This window comes from Macrotis lagotis, chromosome 4 (assembly GCF_037893015.1).
Source record: "Macrotis lagotis isolate mMagLag1 chromosome 4, bilby.v1.9.chrom.fasta, whole genome shotgun sequence".
NCBI classification, from domain to species: Eukaryota; Metazoa; Chordata; class Mammalia; order Peramelemorphia; family Peramelidae; genus Macrotis; species Macrotis lagotis.
This window is the reverse complement of record NC_133661.1, coordinates 33720027-33737470: the sequence shown is the minus strand read 5'-3', so window position 1 is coordinate 33737470 and position 17444 is coordinate 33720027. Positions and strand designations below refer to the sequence as shown.

The following is a 17444-nucleotide window of genomic DNA, read 5'->3' as shown; positions in this document are numbered from 1 at the left end:
CAACAGCAGCAGGTGCCACCCGACGAGAAAGGATGCACAGGAAGGCTAATATCAGATACCATTTGCAAAACTGTCCTTTTAATAGAATAGAGTAGTTCTTTTCCCAGGCAAAATCCAATTTATCCCAGTGAGCTAGGAGCATACCCGAGTTCTACAGAAGCCACGGGATATAACCAATACCCTTCAACTCCATTAGGGGTGATCTGGGTGTCTATAAATTGAATTATGTATAACTGAAACACATGGAAGCTTACAGAAACTTAACCAATTCCTTCTCTTCCTTAAAAATCAATATGCAACTCATAAGTATTATGGTTTTTTGAAGTGACTCTCAGTGAGTGCTGCAAACTATTAAAAATGATCAAAAGTAAATGATCCTAAATCCTTTTCATGACTATCTACACTATAGGGTTGGAATTTGTTGAAGGTTTGGGGCAATCATGGAGATAGAGATTAAGGTGAAGAGGAGGAAGAGGGCAAGAGGGAAGCAGAATGAAGGAAATGCTGTAGGGCTTAGAAGAAGCAAACTCAAAGACTGCATTGGGAGCCTACTTGGAACTTTCCAAACTAATGGGATGGGGTGTAAAGAGGAACAAAGAAAGAAAAAAAAAGAGCAAAGAGAACCTCAACTTTCTACCATGGGAAGGAATGAACAATCTGCACATCTGCTTCTCTTCCTTTTCATCCCAAGAAAGGGCTTCTCTCCAGACCTATGTCCCACCTGTCCTCCCGACTTTACCCTCATCCAGACTGACTTCTCGTGCCCACATCATTCTGTAAGTCAGAAAGCATACCCCCACAGAGAGAAGTCTTCTAGGAGGCATCTGTTCAGAAACTGGTAGGACCTGGGGAGGGTTGGTGATTGATTTTAGTTCCTCTGAAAGGAATGAACTAGTTGTTGCAATGTTCAGCATCCAAACCATCCACATGCTTAGGAAGGAGGCACATGCATAGCAGGGAGGACAAGAAGAAGCCACTGATCTGTCTCTTTGGGCCCCAACTTGTGAGAGTGTCTCCACTATTTGTTAGTTAGGGTGCTCCTCAGGTGGCACATCACATTAGGCTTCTACTTGAAGCCTGGTCTGGAGCCATGGAGAACCTTCAGGAAGATGGAATCACAAGTAGCCTTACTATAGAGACTTGTCCTCTTATCTGAGTCATGATTTCTGAAATCAATTATTCTGGATGATTCCAACAGCATCCCCACACCAACTCTTCTTGGTAGTATTGTTCAAGAATAAATCACAAGTCTTCATCCACAAGGACAGAAAAAGATAAAGCCAGGACTTCCAGGGGTAGTGACCATCATCTAAGGACACAAGAGAGGATCCTCAACCAAGCCAAGGAAGGGGGCTGGGGAGAAGAGAGGGCACCAAGAAGGAAGGAGATGGGACTTTGAGCAACTCCAACTCTCAGTTTATGAGGGCACCCAGAGGTGATCCTGACTGTGCCACTCTCAATCAGCCAGGGCTCAGAAATCACTTTGTTTGGCATCTGATGCTAAACTGATCTTAAAGGTATTAATTACAGTCTCATTAATTTATAATCTAAGAAACACTTCTTTGCCTAAAATTTTGAAGAAATAATCCTTAAACCCAGTTGAAATTACACAAGTTCAGGGCACTAAGTGGTGCAGTGGATAGAGCACTGGCCCTGGAGTCAGGAGGACCTGGGTTCAAGTCCGACCTCAGACACTTAATAATTACCTAGCTGCGTGGCCTTGGGCAAGTCACTTAACCCCATTTGCCTTGCAAAAAAAAAGAAATTACAAGTTCAGGGAAAATCACTGCCAATCTTTTCTTTCCACCCAATTTTTAAATATTTTTATTTTGAGTTCAAAATTCTATCCCTCCTACCCTTTGATATTATGCAAATGCATTTACGTAAAAATCTCCATATTAGTCATTTTATATAAGACGACTCAAAAGCAAAAAATGAAACTGAAAAACAGCTTGCTTCAATCAGTATTCAAATGTTATCAGTTCTTTCTCTGGAGGTGGATGGAATGCTTCATCATTAGTCCTTGGATTTGTCTTGGATCAATGTATGGCTGCTAATAGCTAAATCATTCATGATCATCAGAGAACACTACTGTATCCTATTCTGTTTTGTTTTTTTTACTTTACTATGCGTCAGGTTCATGTCTTTTTGGGTTTCTCTGAAATCATCCAGGTTATCATTTCTTACAGTACAATAATATTCCATTACAATCACATACCACAGCTGGTTTAGCCATTCCCCAAACAACAGGCATATCCCTTCAATGTCTAATTCTTGGCCACCATAAAAAGAACTGCTATATTTTATACAAATAGGTCCTTTTCCCCTTTTTGTGGATGTATCTGGGATACAGACCTAGCAGTAGTAGTATTGCTGGATCAAAGAGTATGTATAGCTTTACAACCCTTTTGGGCAGGACCAAATGGCTCTTCAGAATGGTTGGATCAGTTCACAATCCCACCAATAGCACATCAATTTTTCAGTTTTCCCACATTCCCTTCAACATCCAACACTTTCTTTTTTTTTTGTCATATTACCCACTTTGATAGGTATGAGGAAATATCTTAGAATTGTTTTAATTTGCATTCCTCTGATCAACAGTGAATTTTCCCATATATAATAGCTTTGATTTTTTTTTTGTCAGAAAACTGCCTGTTCATATCCTTTGACCTTTCTCAAATGGGGAATGATTTTTATTTTTAGAAATTTGACTCATTCTCTATATATCTGAGATACCTTTAAAGATCAGAGATACTGGTTACAAATCCCCCCTCCCCCGCCCAGTTTCCTGCTTTTCTTACAATGTTGGCTGCACTTGTTCTGTTTCAAAATTAACTTGTTTATATTTTGTAATGCTGTTTATATCTTCATTGATCCTAAATAACCTTTCTGTAAAATAAAACATCCACGAGTCTCTAACGTGCCTATTTATAGGTTTCATTTTGATCCTGCTATTCTGCGGCAACAGCCGCTCATGACTGAACAGATCAGATGCCTCTAACCAAGAACAAAGGTCCCAGAAATCACATGTTATGTATCAAGAACAAATTCAAAAGATCTCAACCTTTTCCCCGGAAACTCAAAATATTCTTAACTAAGTTTTATTGGACTATTATTCCTTTAAAATGAATCAAACTTCAGCCCTGTGTATATAGCAGGCTAAAGTGAGCACCCCTTCAATTTTCTAGATAATCCCCAGCACCTTTTCCAAGCTCCCACATTTTACTCTTCCCTCTTAGCACTCTGGCCTGGAGCCCGGACTGGCTTTGATGTGTTCAAATCTGTCTGTGACTGTTATGCTTTCAAAAAACATCGCCTTCAAGGAGACTAGGCACAAGAAAGTCACTCCATTGTTAAATAAAATTGTTCTTGCTATTATGTTCAAGTAAAGATTGGAAGGGGGAAATGGAAATGGCTTGGATTTCTCTTTATAGGATTTCCCTCCCTGATCCAAGTATGGGGGTGAGGAATACCATCAGATGCAATATCCTACTCCTCCCGATCTTCACTCCCACCCCTCAACCTTAGAGAGGGGAGGTGAAAGTGATATGTTTTCTCCTGACTCTTATTTGGGGCCAAACTTGTACTTTATTATTATTGTTTTAGTTTTTGCGAGACAATGGGGTTAAGTGACTTGCCCAAGGCCACACAACTAGGTCATTATGAAGTGTCTGAGGCTGGATTTGAACTCAGGTCCTCCTGACTCCAGGGCTGGTGTTCTATCCACTGCACCACCTAGCCACCCCCTTGTACTTTACTATTTATAAATGCTTTGTAATAGCTGTTCTTTTCATTCACATTGTAATAATCAATATACATATATATATGTATATATGTATGTATGTATATATGTTGCTTTTTACTGGCTCTGTTGACTGCTTTTGTCATTTTACCAGTCTGCTGAATGTGAACTAGTTTTGATTGGTCCTTCTTATGAACAGTATTCTGGATCCTTCTTTCCTATGGCCTTCATGGTGCAGCTAAACACTGGTGAGCCAGAGGCTCATTGAAGAGGAGGAAGAAGAGGTGCTATTGTGCGTTTGGCAAACGGAACGCCATGTTCGACTATTCTAAGGGCTGGCTCCCTCAAACAAAAACTCATCTTATAATACCAATTTTCTGCTATGTCATATGGCTGCAAATCACAGACTATTAGTCACCAAAGAATCACCACTGTGACTCATCTAAATGCTAAGGTGTGGAGTGGCCCAAAGGTCTGCAACAAATTCCTGAGGAGGAGCTGGAAAAGTAGAATGGGAGGGGGGTGGCAGACAGCAAAGATGACACAAGACCAAACTCCTCAATGCTGGAGGGGCTGGGGAAACAGAGGCCCCAGAAATGGTTCCTGGAAAGGCCAAGCCTCTTGCTGAGTCAGGGAGAAGTTCACATCTTTTGGACCAAGATGCTGTGGCTGAGGATTTACCGGCCAAAGAAGTTTAACCGTGAATTGAAAACAAATCGATGCAGAGTGTAGTAGGCAGAACAATGGGGACATAACCATACACGATCATTAAAACAACATACTTGGAAAGACCCAAAAAGTGAAACTAAACTGTTTAAGGAGTCACATCTGATCCCAGAGAGAGTGTACCTTTCTCTTCTCTTTTCAAAGGTAGAGGTTTTGGATGTGAAATGATTTTGCTAAATTGTTTTCCTTCATTTAAAAAAGTGTATTGTTTGGGGCAGCTAGGTGATACAGTGGATAGAGCACCAGCCCTGGAGTCAGGAGGACCTGAGTCCAAATCCAGCCTCAAACACTTAATAATTATCTAGCTGTGTGACCTTGGGTAAATCACTTAACCCCATTGCCTTGCAAAAACCAAAAAAATGTATTATATTTGTTATAAGAGATGACTCATTTTGGAAAGGAGAGGAAATACATTCGAACTGAAAATGAGGTTAAAGACTTCAAAGCCCAGGATAGGAACTGAACCTGTGAGGTGGGTGTCACCACAGTGCTGGAGTAGGGGACTGCTCACACTTCCTAGACTAGTCTCCTGACCTGTTGGCTTCAGTTTCAGCAACTGTAAAATGGGAATAATAGCACCTCCCTTGAGGGCTGTTGTGAGAATCAGAGGACATCAGCCAAGGGCTTGGCCTGGTGTCCAGCCCACCAGAGGGGCTCTGTAAAACCTTAGGCCCTCCCCTGCTCTGGTGATTCTTTGGTAGCACCAACTCTTCCCACACAGGCCTGGAACACTGAAAGAGCAATAAGTGACTGGGCCAGGGTCTCACTGCCAGGGCTTCCTGGCTAGTTCTCTGCCTACCATGCCAACTTATAAAACAAGGTGGCGGCTAACCTTCAAACTGTTCCCACACTCCCATAGTGCCCAAGTGATGTCTGGAGAACCAGGGAAAGGCCCCTGGCACACTGGGCGAACCCCCTTGTCAGGATATAGTTTCCTTGGTGCTTTCACAAAAGAGATGGACAATGCTCAAGTTGGGTTTGAGGGTCTGGAGACCCCTATCATACGGCCAGCCAGCTGTCCAGTGATTCTAAAAACCAGTGCTTTCTTCTAGGTTTAATGTCCAGCTGGAACTGAACTGAGTGCACAAAAATTGGGTTTTAACAAATCACATAAATCTCCTAAAACATTTTGCTAGGGTTCAACAAATCTGAATTCCAGGTTAGGATGCCTCTTCCCCACCTCATTATTTCTTTTGAGGAATATTAGGGTATTTTTCCAACCTATCATTATATTCTGGATCATCCAGCTCTTTAATCACACTGATGGATGACCTGGCAGAAAATACTGCCTATAGATCATAGGATCACCCATAGGTTTAAAGTTGGAAGAATCCTCAAATCATTTCATTCAACTCCCTCATTTTACAGAAAAGGGAACTAAGGGCTGAAAAATTTAAGTGACTCGACCAAGGTCAACCAAGTGGTAAATAGCAAAAATTAAGATTTGAAACCGTTTGGCAAACAGAACACCATGTTCAACTATTCCAAGGGCTCTACTTTCTTTCCAATTTACTATCAAAGGTCAAATTAGAAAAGAGAACTTATGGAAGAGGCCTCACTAGGTTTCTTAATACATGGCAGACAAGAACTACTGGCTAGCAAGCTACCTTTTCAATAAGACCACAAAAAAAAAAAACATAGACTATCTTTAATACCAAAGAGGCAAAAGGCCAATAATACTATCAGAAATCACATTCTCAGAGGGAGAGGCAATGAAGAAAGTAAAGTGATGGAGTTATGATTTGAAAACATTAAATATTAACTAAAAACACTTCCAATAGGCCAAAAATACAAATATGCCCGAGAAGTGGGAGAAAAGGGACACTGGGGATATGTAGATGAGTTTGAGGGTCCTAAAACTGGTACAAATAGGATGCTTATAGTTTCTTCTCTCCAAACAACTATTGGGAATAGCTTACACTAAAGGATATGAATGTGAACCCAGGCTCTCAGTCTTGAATGACCTTGGCCAAGTTACTTGGCTCCTCATCTCCAAAACAAGGAGTTGGACCCACTGATCACTAAGGTCCCTTCTACCTCCAGGATCCGAGGATTGGGGAGTGGTGAGCAGCTACAAACATGGGCTCTCAGAGAGTCACTGGGCTCACCTTAGCCAAATCCCTCTACCTGCTTACCTACATTGAAAAATTCTTTAAGGGACAAAGGGTTTTGTTCCATAATTAAAATATTATTTGACATAAACAGATGCACATTTTCATTCAAATATGATCAAACAGTAAGTTTATAATAAAGCATCAGATTCCTTCCTGCTTTGATTAGAGATGGGTAGAAGAAAAGTATTAGCTTACAAGTGGAGAAAGTTTTTTTGAAGTGGGGTTGGGATTGTCAGAAATAATCAAAGAATAAACTTTTTTTTATTTTACAGCTTCTATTTCAGACTGATCTATTTTAAATTGGGCTGAGATAAATAAGATCTATGTAAAGAGACATTTTTGTTCTGCTTAGCTAGGAATGTGCATAGCCATGTTTTGCAAAATTCATATTTTTTAAAGATACATTCTATTTTAAAGGAATTTTGAATTCAAAAGACAAAAGTATAACTTTAACTTCCCTACTGATCATATATGCTCTTTCCTCTTTTAGTCAATATTATTACTCAGCTCTTTAATGGAAATCCAATGCAGTTCACATCAACATTGATCAAGATTTCAAAACACTGAAATACAAAGACAAAAAACCCAAACCGGTCATATTCATAATTGTGTATCTGTTGTCTTCACAATAGAGTTGTGTAGAGAGAAAAAAATAATGACTTGTGTTTAGGATATGTTGAGTTTGAGATGTTTAATGGACATCCAATTTGAAAAGTCCCAACAAGCAGGTTGTGGAGGACTGAAGCTGGATGCAGGGATCTGGGGGTCATCCTGGGGAGGTGATGGTGTCAACCAACATCAAAGAGAAGAAGGTACAGACTAGAGCTTCGGGTTATACCCACCATCGTGGGCAGGATAGGAATGATCTAGCAAAGAAAGCAGAGAAGCAGTCAAACAGGTAAGAGAATGGATAATGGTGTCATAACAACTCAGAAGATACTATAGGCCAAGAAGGCCAAGGACTGAAAACATTCTACTGAATTTAACAAGAAAGAGCTCAATGATGACCTGGGAATGGCCCCTTCAGCTGGATGATTAGGTCAGAAGCCTTGTTGAATCAGGGTGAAAAGTGAAAGAACATGAGATGATAAGAGAAAGGAAAGAGACACAAAGGATGACAGCCAGAGAGGAGAGTAGGGTCAAGTTTTTTGTTTTGATTTTTTGATTTGTTTTTGATTTTAGCATGGGGAGACTGCCATGTTTGTAGGCATCGAGGAACTATTAGCTACAGACAACTTGATTAAAGGGAAAAGAAGGGGGGGGTGTGATCTGTAGGAGAGCTGGAGTACAAAATGGTACTTGGCAAAGAAGGGTTATGTCCTCATCAGAGCCTGGAATAATGGAGAAGAGGGAAGAGAGAATGTCAGGGATTGGGAGCTCCCAGTCCTAGGCACAAACAGCAGAGGAAGAGGCTGGTGGAGGAGGCTGGAGAACCAAGGGTTGTATATAGCTCTATGGACTCTGGGAAAGAGAATCAATTAGGGAGGAATGAAAGGAATGCTTAACTGTGTTAGATAAGTTAGATAACATAAATGGTCAAGAATGGAGTGTATGAGTGTGTGTTTTTTCTTTTAAAAATGGCTCATCTGGGAGCACAGTGGATGGAGTACCAGCCCTGGAGTCAGGATGACCTGGGTTCAAATCCTGCTTAGGACACTCAATAATTACCTGGCTGTGTGACCTTGGGCAAGTCATTTAACCCCACTGCCTTGCAAAAAAACAACAAAAAAAAGGCTCATCTGGGATTGAGTCATATCCTGGGATGGGGGGGGGGAGGTGGGAGGGAGTCTAATTTGCCAAAATACTACTGAAGAACTCAGGTGTGCTTAATACGTTTCTATGACAAGATCAAAAAGCAATGATGAAAACATGCACTTCTTCAAATTGGAGAAATAGTTAATATAAGAACAGCCCACCCAGCCACCTGATAAAGTCCCCTTTTCCTAAGAGACTGTCTTTGACCTAACTCTCAATGTTAAAGGATGTCTTAAAATGACCCTACGCCAAGGCAGGACAAAGAATAGATATAATTCATATTTTAAATGGGAGAAGTGTTCCTGAAATATTCTGTGCAAAGCAGAGTGGTTGCTTTTTTTATTTGGGGGAAGAAGCCCTGGATTTTGAATCAGAACACCTGGGTTCAAACCTCCAAATTACTGCTTAGCAGACAAAGATTGTATGGAGTCATTTGGCCTGATCAGGGAAAATGAAAGTCTTGAGTTAGATGACTATGATTTCAGGGCTAAATAATCTGGTGCCAAAACCCAATGAATCATCACAAAGACACTAAGGAGATTTGCCAGTCAAACAAATTCCACAGTAAATGCTTTTGTAAAGCAAATTGTAATTTTTGGTTTTGTAAAGCTATACTTTACACATAATGGACTTGTTTGAAGTAGGGGATGCTAATGGATGATAAATATAAAAAAAAAGGGAAAAAGTCATTCTCATTACAGAAAGTGATCACAAAGACACCTGCCCAGAAATGAGGAGAGAGAAACTGTAATTTTTTTATCCCCATTGTGCAGCCTGACACAAACTCCATGCTTTCTGTGATAGCAGATGTCATCCAAACTCTTGACGTCTGGTGAAAACCAGAGACCCTGAAATAGAAGGGGACTGGGAGTGGGCACTCCTCTCCTCAGTCCAGAAGTTCTGCCCAACTGGTATCCAGCCCGGGTCAAGTTTATGGGGGTGGTCAGAGCATTTACTGTTTAGTTTTCTGTAGAAAAGCAAATGTTCAGCCATCATTTGAAGTAAAGGAGGAATATGCTTTGACAATTAGCATAAAATTCCTGCTCAGTTCTCTGTAACCTACACCAGTGGAGAGGCACCTGCGACGTGCAGCTTAAGAGGATCTGGCAGGACTGACCATGCCATCCAAACCCTAAGCAGCCATGTGGCCCTGGAGTGCAAGCACTTGGGGTTCCCCCTCTTCTTCCATACTGCCAACGATGGCTGGTGACTGGGCACAACTTCTGGATGGCTGTGGTTGCCAGCAAGAACCTCTGAATTTAGCTAGTGACTCCTGGGACAACAGGTCACTGGGGGGGGGGGGGATTCCAGATGGGGAACCATGTCAGTTGGGTGAATCTTAGGCTGCCTGGGCAGAGCATTCAAGACTCCTCATGCAACAAGAAGACCTCCGAGTAAAACTTGAGAAAAGAGCCCACCCCATGAGCCAGTCTGGACTGAAAGCAGACTCTAACAACAGCAATCAACTTCAAGGCAATTTGAGAATTATAAAGTGTTCTGTCAGATATCTGAAGGACGATGGTCACACACACAGGCCAGAATCCCAAAGCTCCCCAGTGTTAGAGCTGAGCCTATAAAATCCAGGACAGGGACGCTTTCTTTTTCTTTTCAGGGACACTGTCTGTTGCACCAGCCCCCACACGGGATAGGACAGCGCAGGGGCATTCCTTCCCAAAACCTAGCTGAGGCTGTAGGATGGGATTATTATAAACAAGAGTCGACTGTGTGAACAAAGGACTTTCTCAAGTGCTTGGTGGAGTCATGTGACGAAGAGCCTGAAAGTGAAATTCAGTAACAGTTGACTAAGAGTCCAAGAAAAGCCTTCTGGGTCAGCTCCCCGCTGCCCAGGCCAAGCATCTGGTCTCTGATGGGGACATCAGGGGCTGGGGGGGGCTGTTTGCTACAACACCCCTCTACAGAGTGAACAGTCATCTGTGAACTCATGGCAGTATTTCTGGGGCTGCCTGTAAGAGAGCAAAACTATGGATCTGTTCTTTCAAATGGTGACTTTTTCTTCAAGCACAAAGAGCCGGCTGCTCTGGGACTGCAGAGTTCTGAGGTTCGGAGATTAACACAGGTTCAGCCTAGCCACACCCAGTATAATTTTGATAAAATTCTGTGTTTCTGTCTCTTTATCAGCTTTTTCACAGCACACCAGGTGTCCTCCTGCATTTCTTTGTCTTCTCTGCACCTCACTCAGTTATCTGTTTCTGGAAATTCAGTGGCCAGACACGTACTCATCCTGCCGGCAGGGTCACAAAACAACAATAAAATCCCACCAACTTTTCATTGAACCAAGGTATTAAGATATAAAAAGATGCAGCTTAAGATAATGATTAACCTTTAATGCCTATGCTCAACTGTCTGTTTTCATCTGATAGCTAGCCTCCTTAGGTTTCCCTGCTCACCTCCATAGGCAAAAAAATTCTCATCTGCCGTAGATTAGAAATGCATGTTCCACTTAAACATCAAGATTCATTTATATTCTATTGACGTTACAGGTTGGCTTATACAGAACCCCCAACTGACCAGGGGCATTCGCTAAGACAGGACAGAAATGCACGGCGTCTGTGTTCCAGGGCCATCCGTGGCATCCCTGAACCTCTCTGAAGGGGTGGGAAGAAATCTTGTTGGCCCGGCTCCAAAGGCGGCCAAGACCCCAGGGCTGTTTCCTAAGTTTAGCTGCTAACCTTGACTTCTGCCTCACTGCCTGCTCCCGGGCTCAGGCGCCAACACTACCTCTGCCCCCTGAAGGGCACTCCTAGGCTGGGCCACCCCTGCTCCTCGGGCTGGATGGGCATCCTCCAGAGGGCAGGGCAGGCCCCATCTCACCGGCACGGCCACCCTGAGCGGGCTGCGGGGAAGGGCCGCAGTGATCCCCGGACGGGAAGCCGGAGGTTGGCCCCAAGTCCCCGGGGCCAAGCGGCCAAGGGCGTCTCCGCTCCGGGCCAGCCGGCCCCGAGCAGTGCCCACGGGGCGCAGGGCAGCAGCGCCGGCCCAGTGCTCCGGGCCCTGCCAAGTCCCTCGGGGGCACCCGGGGCTCGGGGCCCACGTGGGGGGCTGCGCAGACGACCCTGGCCCAGGGCCAGGGCACCCGGGGCCCGGGCCCCGCAGCTCCAGGGACCGGGCCCTCACAGGCCCCCGGGCCGGGAGGCTCAGGAGAGGAACGCGCCTCTGCCGGGGCCGGGGGCCGGGGCCGGGGGCCGGGGCCGGGGGCCGGGGCCGGGGCCGGGGCCGGGGCCGGGGCCGGGGCCGGGGCCGGGGCCGGGGCCGGGGTCGGGCCCGGGAGCCGCGGCCGAGCCCCGGGCGGCGCCCCGCCCCTCCCCGCCCCGCCCCCGAGGCTGGCCCGGGGGCCCGGATGTGCGGCCCCCCGGCTCGGACGGCTCCGGGGGTCGAGCCTGCCCACCCCCACCCCGGCCCGAGTCGGCCCCGCGGGCAGCGCCCCGGCAGGGCCCGGGCCCGGGGGCGCGGCGGGACGTGGGGGCCCGGCTCACCCAGAAGATGAGGTTGAGGAAGACCAGCACGGTCTTGGAGGAGGTGATGCCGCACTGGCCCATGGCGGCGGCTGCGGCGCTGCGCGGCCTCGGCTCCCAGCACGGCAATGGCGGCCGCCGGCCCGCCCCGCCCCCGCCCCGGCCCCCGGGCCCCGCCCCCGCCGCGCCCCCGGCCCCGCCCCCCACGTGCCGCGGGACGTCACGCCGCCTTAAAGGCGCCGCGGCCGGAGGAGAGAAAGCCCCGAGGGAGCCCCGGCGGGGCGGGGGCTGCGGGGCTCCGCGCGTCACGGCCTTTGTGACCTCGGGGCACGCGCACGGGCACGTGCAGGGGCACGCGGGGGGGGGGGGCGAAGCGCCCGCCCCGCACGGTCTCCTCCTTCCCCTCCGAGTTCCGGGCCCCCGGGCGGGGGCGGCCGCGGACCCCCGGGCGAGCGGGGGGGGGGGGGGCGGGGGGGCCTAGGACCCGCCCCCTCCTCCAGCCCTCTAGAGTCTGCGCGCGCACCCTACGGCTCCCTCCGGGCGCCCCGCCCCCGGGCGCCCCGCCCAGGCCGCCGCGCAGGCGCACGGGTCCCCCGTGGGAGGCGGTCGGGGCGCCCCGGGCCCCTCGCGCCGGACTCCGCGCGTGGCGCTGTGGGGGCCGCGGCCCCTTCCAGGAGGCGCCGGGACCGGCTTGTCCGCGGCCGCGTGGCGGCACAGCGCGGCCCGGCCCGGCGCCCGCCCCGGGGGCAGCGGCCACCTCCGCCCCCCGGGCCCCAGCGCCCCCGAAGACATGAGCCTTGCCGGGGGGCGGGGCCGGGGGGGCCCGGGGGGGGGGGGGCGGGGCCGGGGGGCCCGGGGGGCGGGGCCGGGGGGCCCGGGGACAGCCCGCCCCTGAGCATTGCGCCGGACCCCCGGACGCCGCCCGCGGGCCTTCGTCTCCGGACGCGGCAGCTGGGCGGCCCACGCGAGGAAGCTCTGACCCTTCGGAAAGAACTCGTTGCACACACCCGCAAATAGTAGCTGAGCAGCCCTTGCCTGGAGGGGGGAGGGTCGCTCGGCCGACCACCTTCCTCAGACATCGAGAGTTGACGTCACACGCTGCCTAGACCCATCCCTTCTTTGTTCGGAAGGAAACTGAGGCCTGCGAGGCGGACTGCGTGAGGAGGCCACAGAGGCGGACTGGCACTCGGGCCCTGTGATGCCACATGGAGCAGCCCGGGCTCCCCAGTCTCTTCCTTGACGCACCTCAGACGTTTGCTGGTGCGCAGAGTGCCCGACGAGAGCGGCGCGGTGGGACCAAGTGTCGGAGTCACGAAGCCCACAGATCAGCTGTGACCCCACACGCTTACGAACCTCTGTTTGCCTGTGTCCTCCTCTGTGACCTGATGGTAATAGTACTTCCCTTACTGGAAGATCGGATCACATCATGTTTATAAAGCCTTTGCTATATAAATGGACGAATAAAGGAAAAAACAAAGCCACTTTTCCTGGAACAAGGAGTAAAACTCCCAGACCAGTATAATTCCTTGGTAGGAAGTTAAGATCAGGAGTAGAGCTTTAAGGAGCCTGGGGCCCCCAGGGCGACACCCTAGAAATGGAAGACAGGTGGGACCAGTTTCTTTTCTTCTCGACATTGGCATGACCTTGCCAAGCGTGCTGCTTCTTGCTCTGGGAGCCATTGGCAGATTCTGGAGGCCTGTCCCCTTTTCCCCTGCTGGTCCATTTACAGTCAGTCAAGTCAAACATCTCCTTCCCATCCTTTTTTTTGTGGGGTTCAATGGGAAGAGTTGCTTCAGAACCAGAGAACCCAGGTTCAAATCTCACTTGTGAGGCTTACTCTCTTTGTGATGGGAGGTCAGTCATTCTTAACTCCCTCAGCCTCCATTTCTTTGTAAAATGGAGCATTTTATGAAATAACTCCTGAGGTACCTTTCTTTTCTTCTTTTTTTTTGCTATGAAAAGATGTATTTATTTTCACATTACTGCAATAGTATTGTTGTAAAAGTAAGCCTAATCCCCCCCTTCTCCCACAAAAATGGAGAAATCTCAAGAAAAAGTGAGAGAGAAAAAAATTGTACTTCAGTCTGTGTTCAGATACCATCAATTCTGTCTCTAGGATGGATCAAATTCTTTATTATAAGTCCATCAGAAAAGTTGCTTTAATATATTTTTCCCCCACAGTTGCTATAGCTAGCTCTATTTTCCTCCATCTGTTCTTCCCACTCCCATTTATTCTATTCTCTCTCTCCTTCCACCTTGTCTCTCCTCAGAAGTGTGTTGTATCTGACTTCCATTTCCCACAATCTTCCCAAGGTACCTTTTAACTTCAGTGATTCAATGGCATCAGGAGAGGAGCCCAGGCCCTCTAGGTGGGCATGGACTTATCTACCCACCCATCCCTTCTCATATCTTTCTCTGCTGAAGTCTCTTCAAGACATAATGCAGAAGCTACTTTCCATCTGATCCAATATACACTTATTAAGTACCAGTTTCTACATGCAAGGAAAGCAAAATAAAAAGCTGTCCTAGCTCCCAGATGGATTGATATTATTAGACTGTAAGAGTCTTTTGTGACTTATATCTCCAGCATTATCACAGTGTCTGGTACATAGTAGGTGATTAATAAATGTTGATTGAAACTGATGAGACAGAGATCACTGACAACTAGAAGTATCAGGAAAGATGTTCTGTAGGAGGCAGCGCATGAACAGAACTTAGAAAGAATTAAGGATTCTAAAGAAAAGGGAGTTAGAAGTGCATTCTAGGTAATACTGATCTGGCTATTTTAGGCAACTAGGCAGGTCTGGAGTCAGGAAGACCTGAGTTCAATCTGGCCTCAGACATTTATTAGCTGTGTGAGACCCTGGGCAAGTCACTACCCTCCTTGCTGCAGTTTCCTCATCTGTAAAATGAGATAGAGAAGAAAATGGCAAACTCCTCCAGGATCTTTACCAAGAAAACCAAATGAAGAGTTAGACATAACTGAAGCAGCAACATTGATGGATTTTATTGAATATTTTTCTATTTTTTCTTAAAATCTAGTTATTTATTTGTTTAAGGCAATGGAGTTAAGTGACTTGCCCAAGGTCACACAACTAGGCACTTATTAAGTATCTGAGGTCCAATTTGAACTCAGATCCTCCTGACTCCAGGGCCAGTGCTCTATCTACTGTGCTACCTTGCTGCCCCTAAAATTTTTAAATCTATTTTAATTATTATATTCTTTTTCTCTAAAAAAAGAAACAAAAATCTTTACCACAAGGAATATTGCTCTAGAAGGGAATAGAAGGAAAGGTACAGGGTCAGGAATTTTTTTAATTTTTAATTTTTTTAAAATTTTAGCATTTCCTTTTTTTGGGGGGGTTGCAAGACAGTGGGGTTAAGTGACTTGCCCAAGGTCACACAGCTAGGTAAATTATTAAGTGTCTGAGGCTGGATTTGAACTCAGGTCCTCCTGACTCCATGGCTCTATCCACTGTGCCATCCAGCTGCCCTAAGGTTAGGACATTTTAAAATAAAAGATATCAACAAAATCTTGGTTTTTGTCTTTTTTTTTTTTTAAGATGAAGGCAAGACATGGAATATCAGAGCTGGGGAACAGCAAAGAGGCAAATTTGGCTGCCATATAGAGTGCATAAAGGGGAGTCATAAAATGTCTGGAAAGAGGACTGGAGGCGGCTTGTGAAGTTCTTTAAATTCCAAACTGAGAAGTATGTGGTTTATCCTGGAGACAAGACAGAACCAGCCCTGCCAGATTCTTCAGCTGGGGTCGACAGAGTCACATGTGCTATAATAGCATCATCATGGCACTTGTGTGAAGAATGAATTTTAGGGGGGGGGGTAAGGGGGACTTGAAACCAGGGTTCCTATTAGGAGGCTGTTCAGGAACCCAAGGGAAGGATGATGAACTCAGACCCATGTGAGCACCATGTGAGTGGGGAAATGTGGAAGCAGAATTGAGTAGAATTTGCCAACTCAGATGTGGTTGGTGAGATGTGATTCTGAGGTCCCAGATTTGGGTGACTCAAAGGGTGGTGGGGTCCTTAACAGAAATAGGGAAGTTTGGAGAAGAGGTGAGTTTGGGTTTTTTTTCCCTGTGGGGGGTGGGGTGGGGAATGGGAGGAGAATGAGCTTTAACTTGGATGGGCTGAGTTTGAGGTGCCTATGGGATGTCCATTTGATGATGATCGACAGTAGGTTGGTGGGGTCTATTCAACAAGCTCAGGAGAGAGAGGAGAGATGGATAAATTCTAATAAAGAATGTATGTTCCTTGAGACTACAGGGTCTGTCTTTTGCCTTTATATTCCAAGAACCAAACATGCTTGTTGCTGGATTGATTCGTAGATCGGGAAGCTATTTGTATGACAATAGATTGCATGAAGCTGATGAGATGATCAAAAGGAAAAATTTGCCAAGAGAGAATAGGAGTCAGGAGGCTCTTAGGGGTCACCCCTGGAGATGGGACAGGATTGGGAGGAAGACCCAGCAGAAGGGACTGAAGAATGATCACAGCAGATCTGAGAGAGACCAGAAGAGAGCTGTATCTAGGGAAGAGAAAGTAGCCAGGAGGAGGGGTTGATCAATACTGTCAAATGTAGCCAAGAGGTCAAGAACAAAGAACTCAGAAAAAAAGCCCACTTGCTCAGCCATTAGGAGGTCATTGATAGCTTTGGAGAGATCATTTTCAATTGAGTGATGAGGTCAGAAGCCAGACAGCAAAGGGTTCTTGAGAGACTGAGAATCCAGTCAATGTGTAAAATACTTTATTCAGCCTTCTGATGGAGTCTTTGTCTCACTTTCTCCCCCTCTCCTCCCTCTCTCTCTCCCCTTCTCCTTCCTCTCCATCCTTTCTCTTTCTTTCCCCCTTCTTCTCTGTCCCTGTCCTCCCCCTACTCTCTCTCTCTTTCTGTCTGTCTCTCTCTTTCTCTCTCTCCCCCTCCCCCCTCCCCCCCTCCTCCCATCCTCTTTTTCTCTCTTCATCCATCTCTCTGTTTTCTCTCTCTTCCCTTCTTTGTTTCTGTCTCTCTGTCTCTCACAACATTTGGAATGTAGTCTAACAGTCATTCTGGATATAGGGTTTGAGAGCTATTTTCATAATAATAAGTAAATATTGATAAATATAGCACAGAAACAAATGCTAGGAAAGGGAGGACCCCCAACAATTTTAAGAGCATAAAGGGGTCCTGAGACTAATAAGCCAGAACTTTAGGGGACATTGGGGAATAATATAAAAGAAGCTCATTCCCATTTGGGTCCCAGTTAAACAAGATGATCCCTGAAGTCACCTCTAGCTCAGACTCTGGTTTTCCATGACAATGTCTTTCTAGCTCCAGATACTCAAGCATAGGATGGGACGCCAGGGCAGAAATTTGCTGGAATGAAACTGAAAGGTTCTCAGGATGCATCCTCTGGAGAGTCCTATGATAACCAAATCCTTCCTTATCTCCTGTCCATGTTAGAGACTGATCCTCCCTCAGACTCCAGAAACTGAAGCAGGAGATGGCCCCAAAGAAACAAAAGTGAGGGCTTGGTGGGAAAGTCTGGCCTGAAGGCTACAGGTGGCTTCTTCCAAAAGTCTGAATGTGAAAGATACTGAGTTATTAGCTTGAGGGAGGTGGTCTAAGCTCTGGGAG

At 46.6% G+C, this 17444-nt stretch overlaps 1 protein-coding gene and 1 long non-coding RNA gene across 2 annotated transcripts in view; one reads left to right on the top strand and one right to left on the bottom strand.

Moving 5' to 3' along the window:
* The window catches only part of TSPAN3 (tetraspanin 3), a 30016-nt gene extending 18063 nt beyond the window's left edge, over positions 1 to 11953 (bottom strand). The window contains exon 1 of the mRNA XM_074232476.1: positions 11832 to 11953. Within this exon, the coding sequence (XP_074088577.1) occupies positions 11832 to 11894 (63 nt within the window). The 5' untranslated portion in view covers positions 11895 to 11953. The remainder of the gene's footprint in view (positions 1 to 11831) is intronic.
* A 731-nt stretch (positions 11954 to 12684) lies between these two features.
* On the top strand, positions 12685 to 16085 carry LOC141523015 (uncharacterized). The gene is made up of 2 exons (XR_012478307.1): positions 12685 to 13198; positions 15374 to 16085. It is a non-coding gene; the product is annotated as an uncharacterized LOC141523015 (long non-coding RNA).
* Positions 16086 to 17444: the final 1359 nt, after the last annotated feature.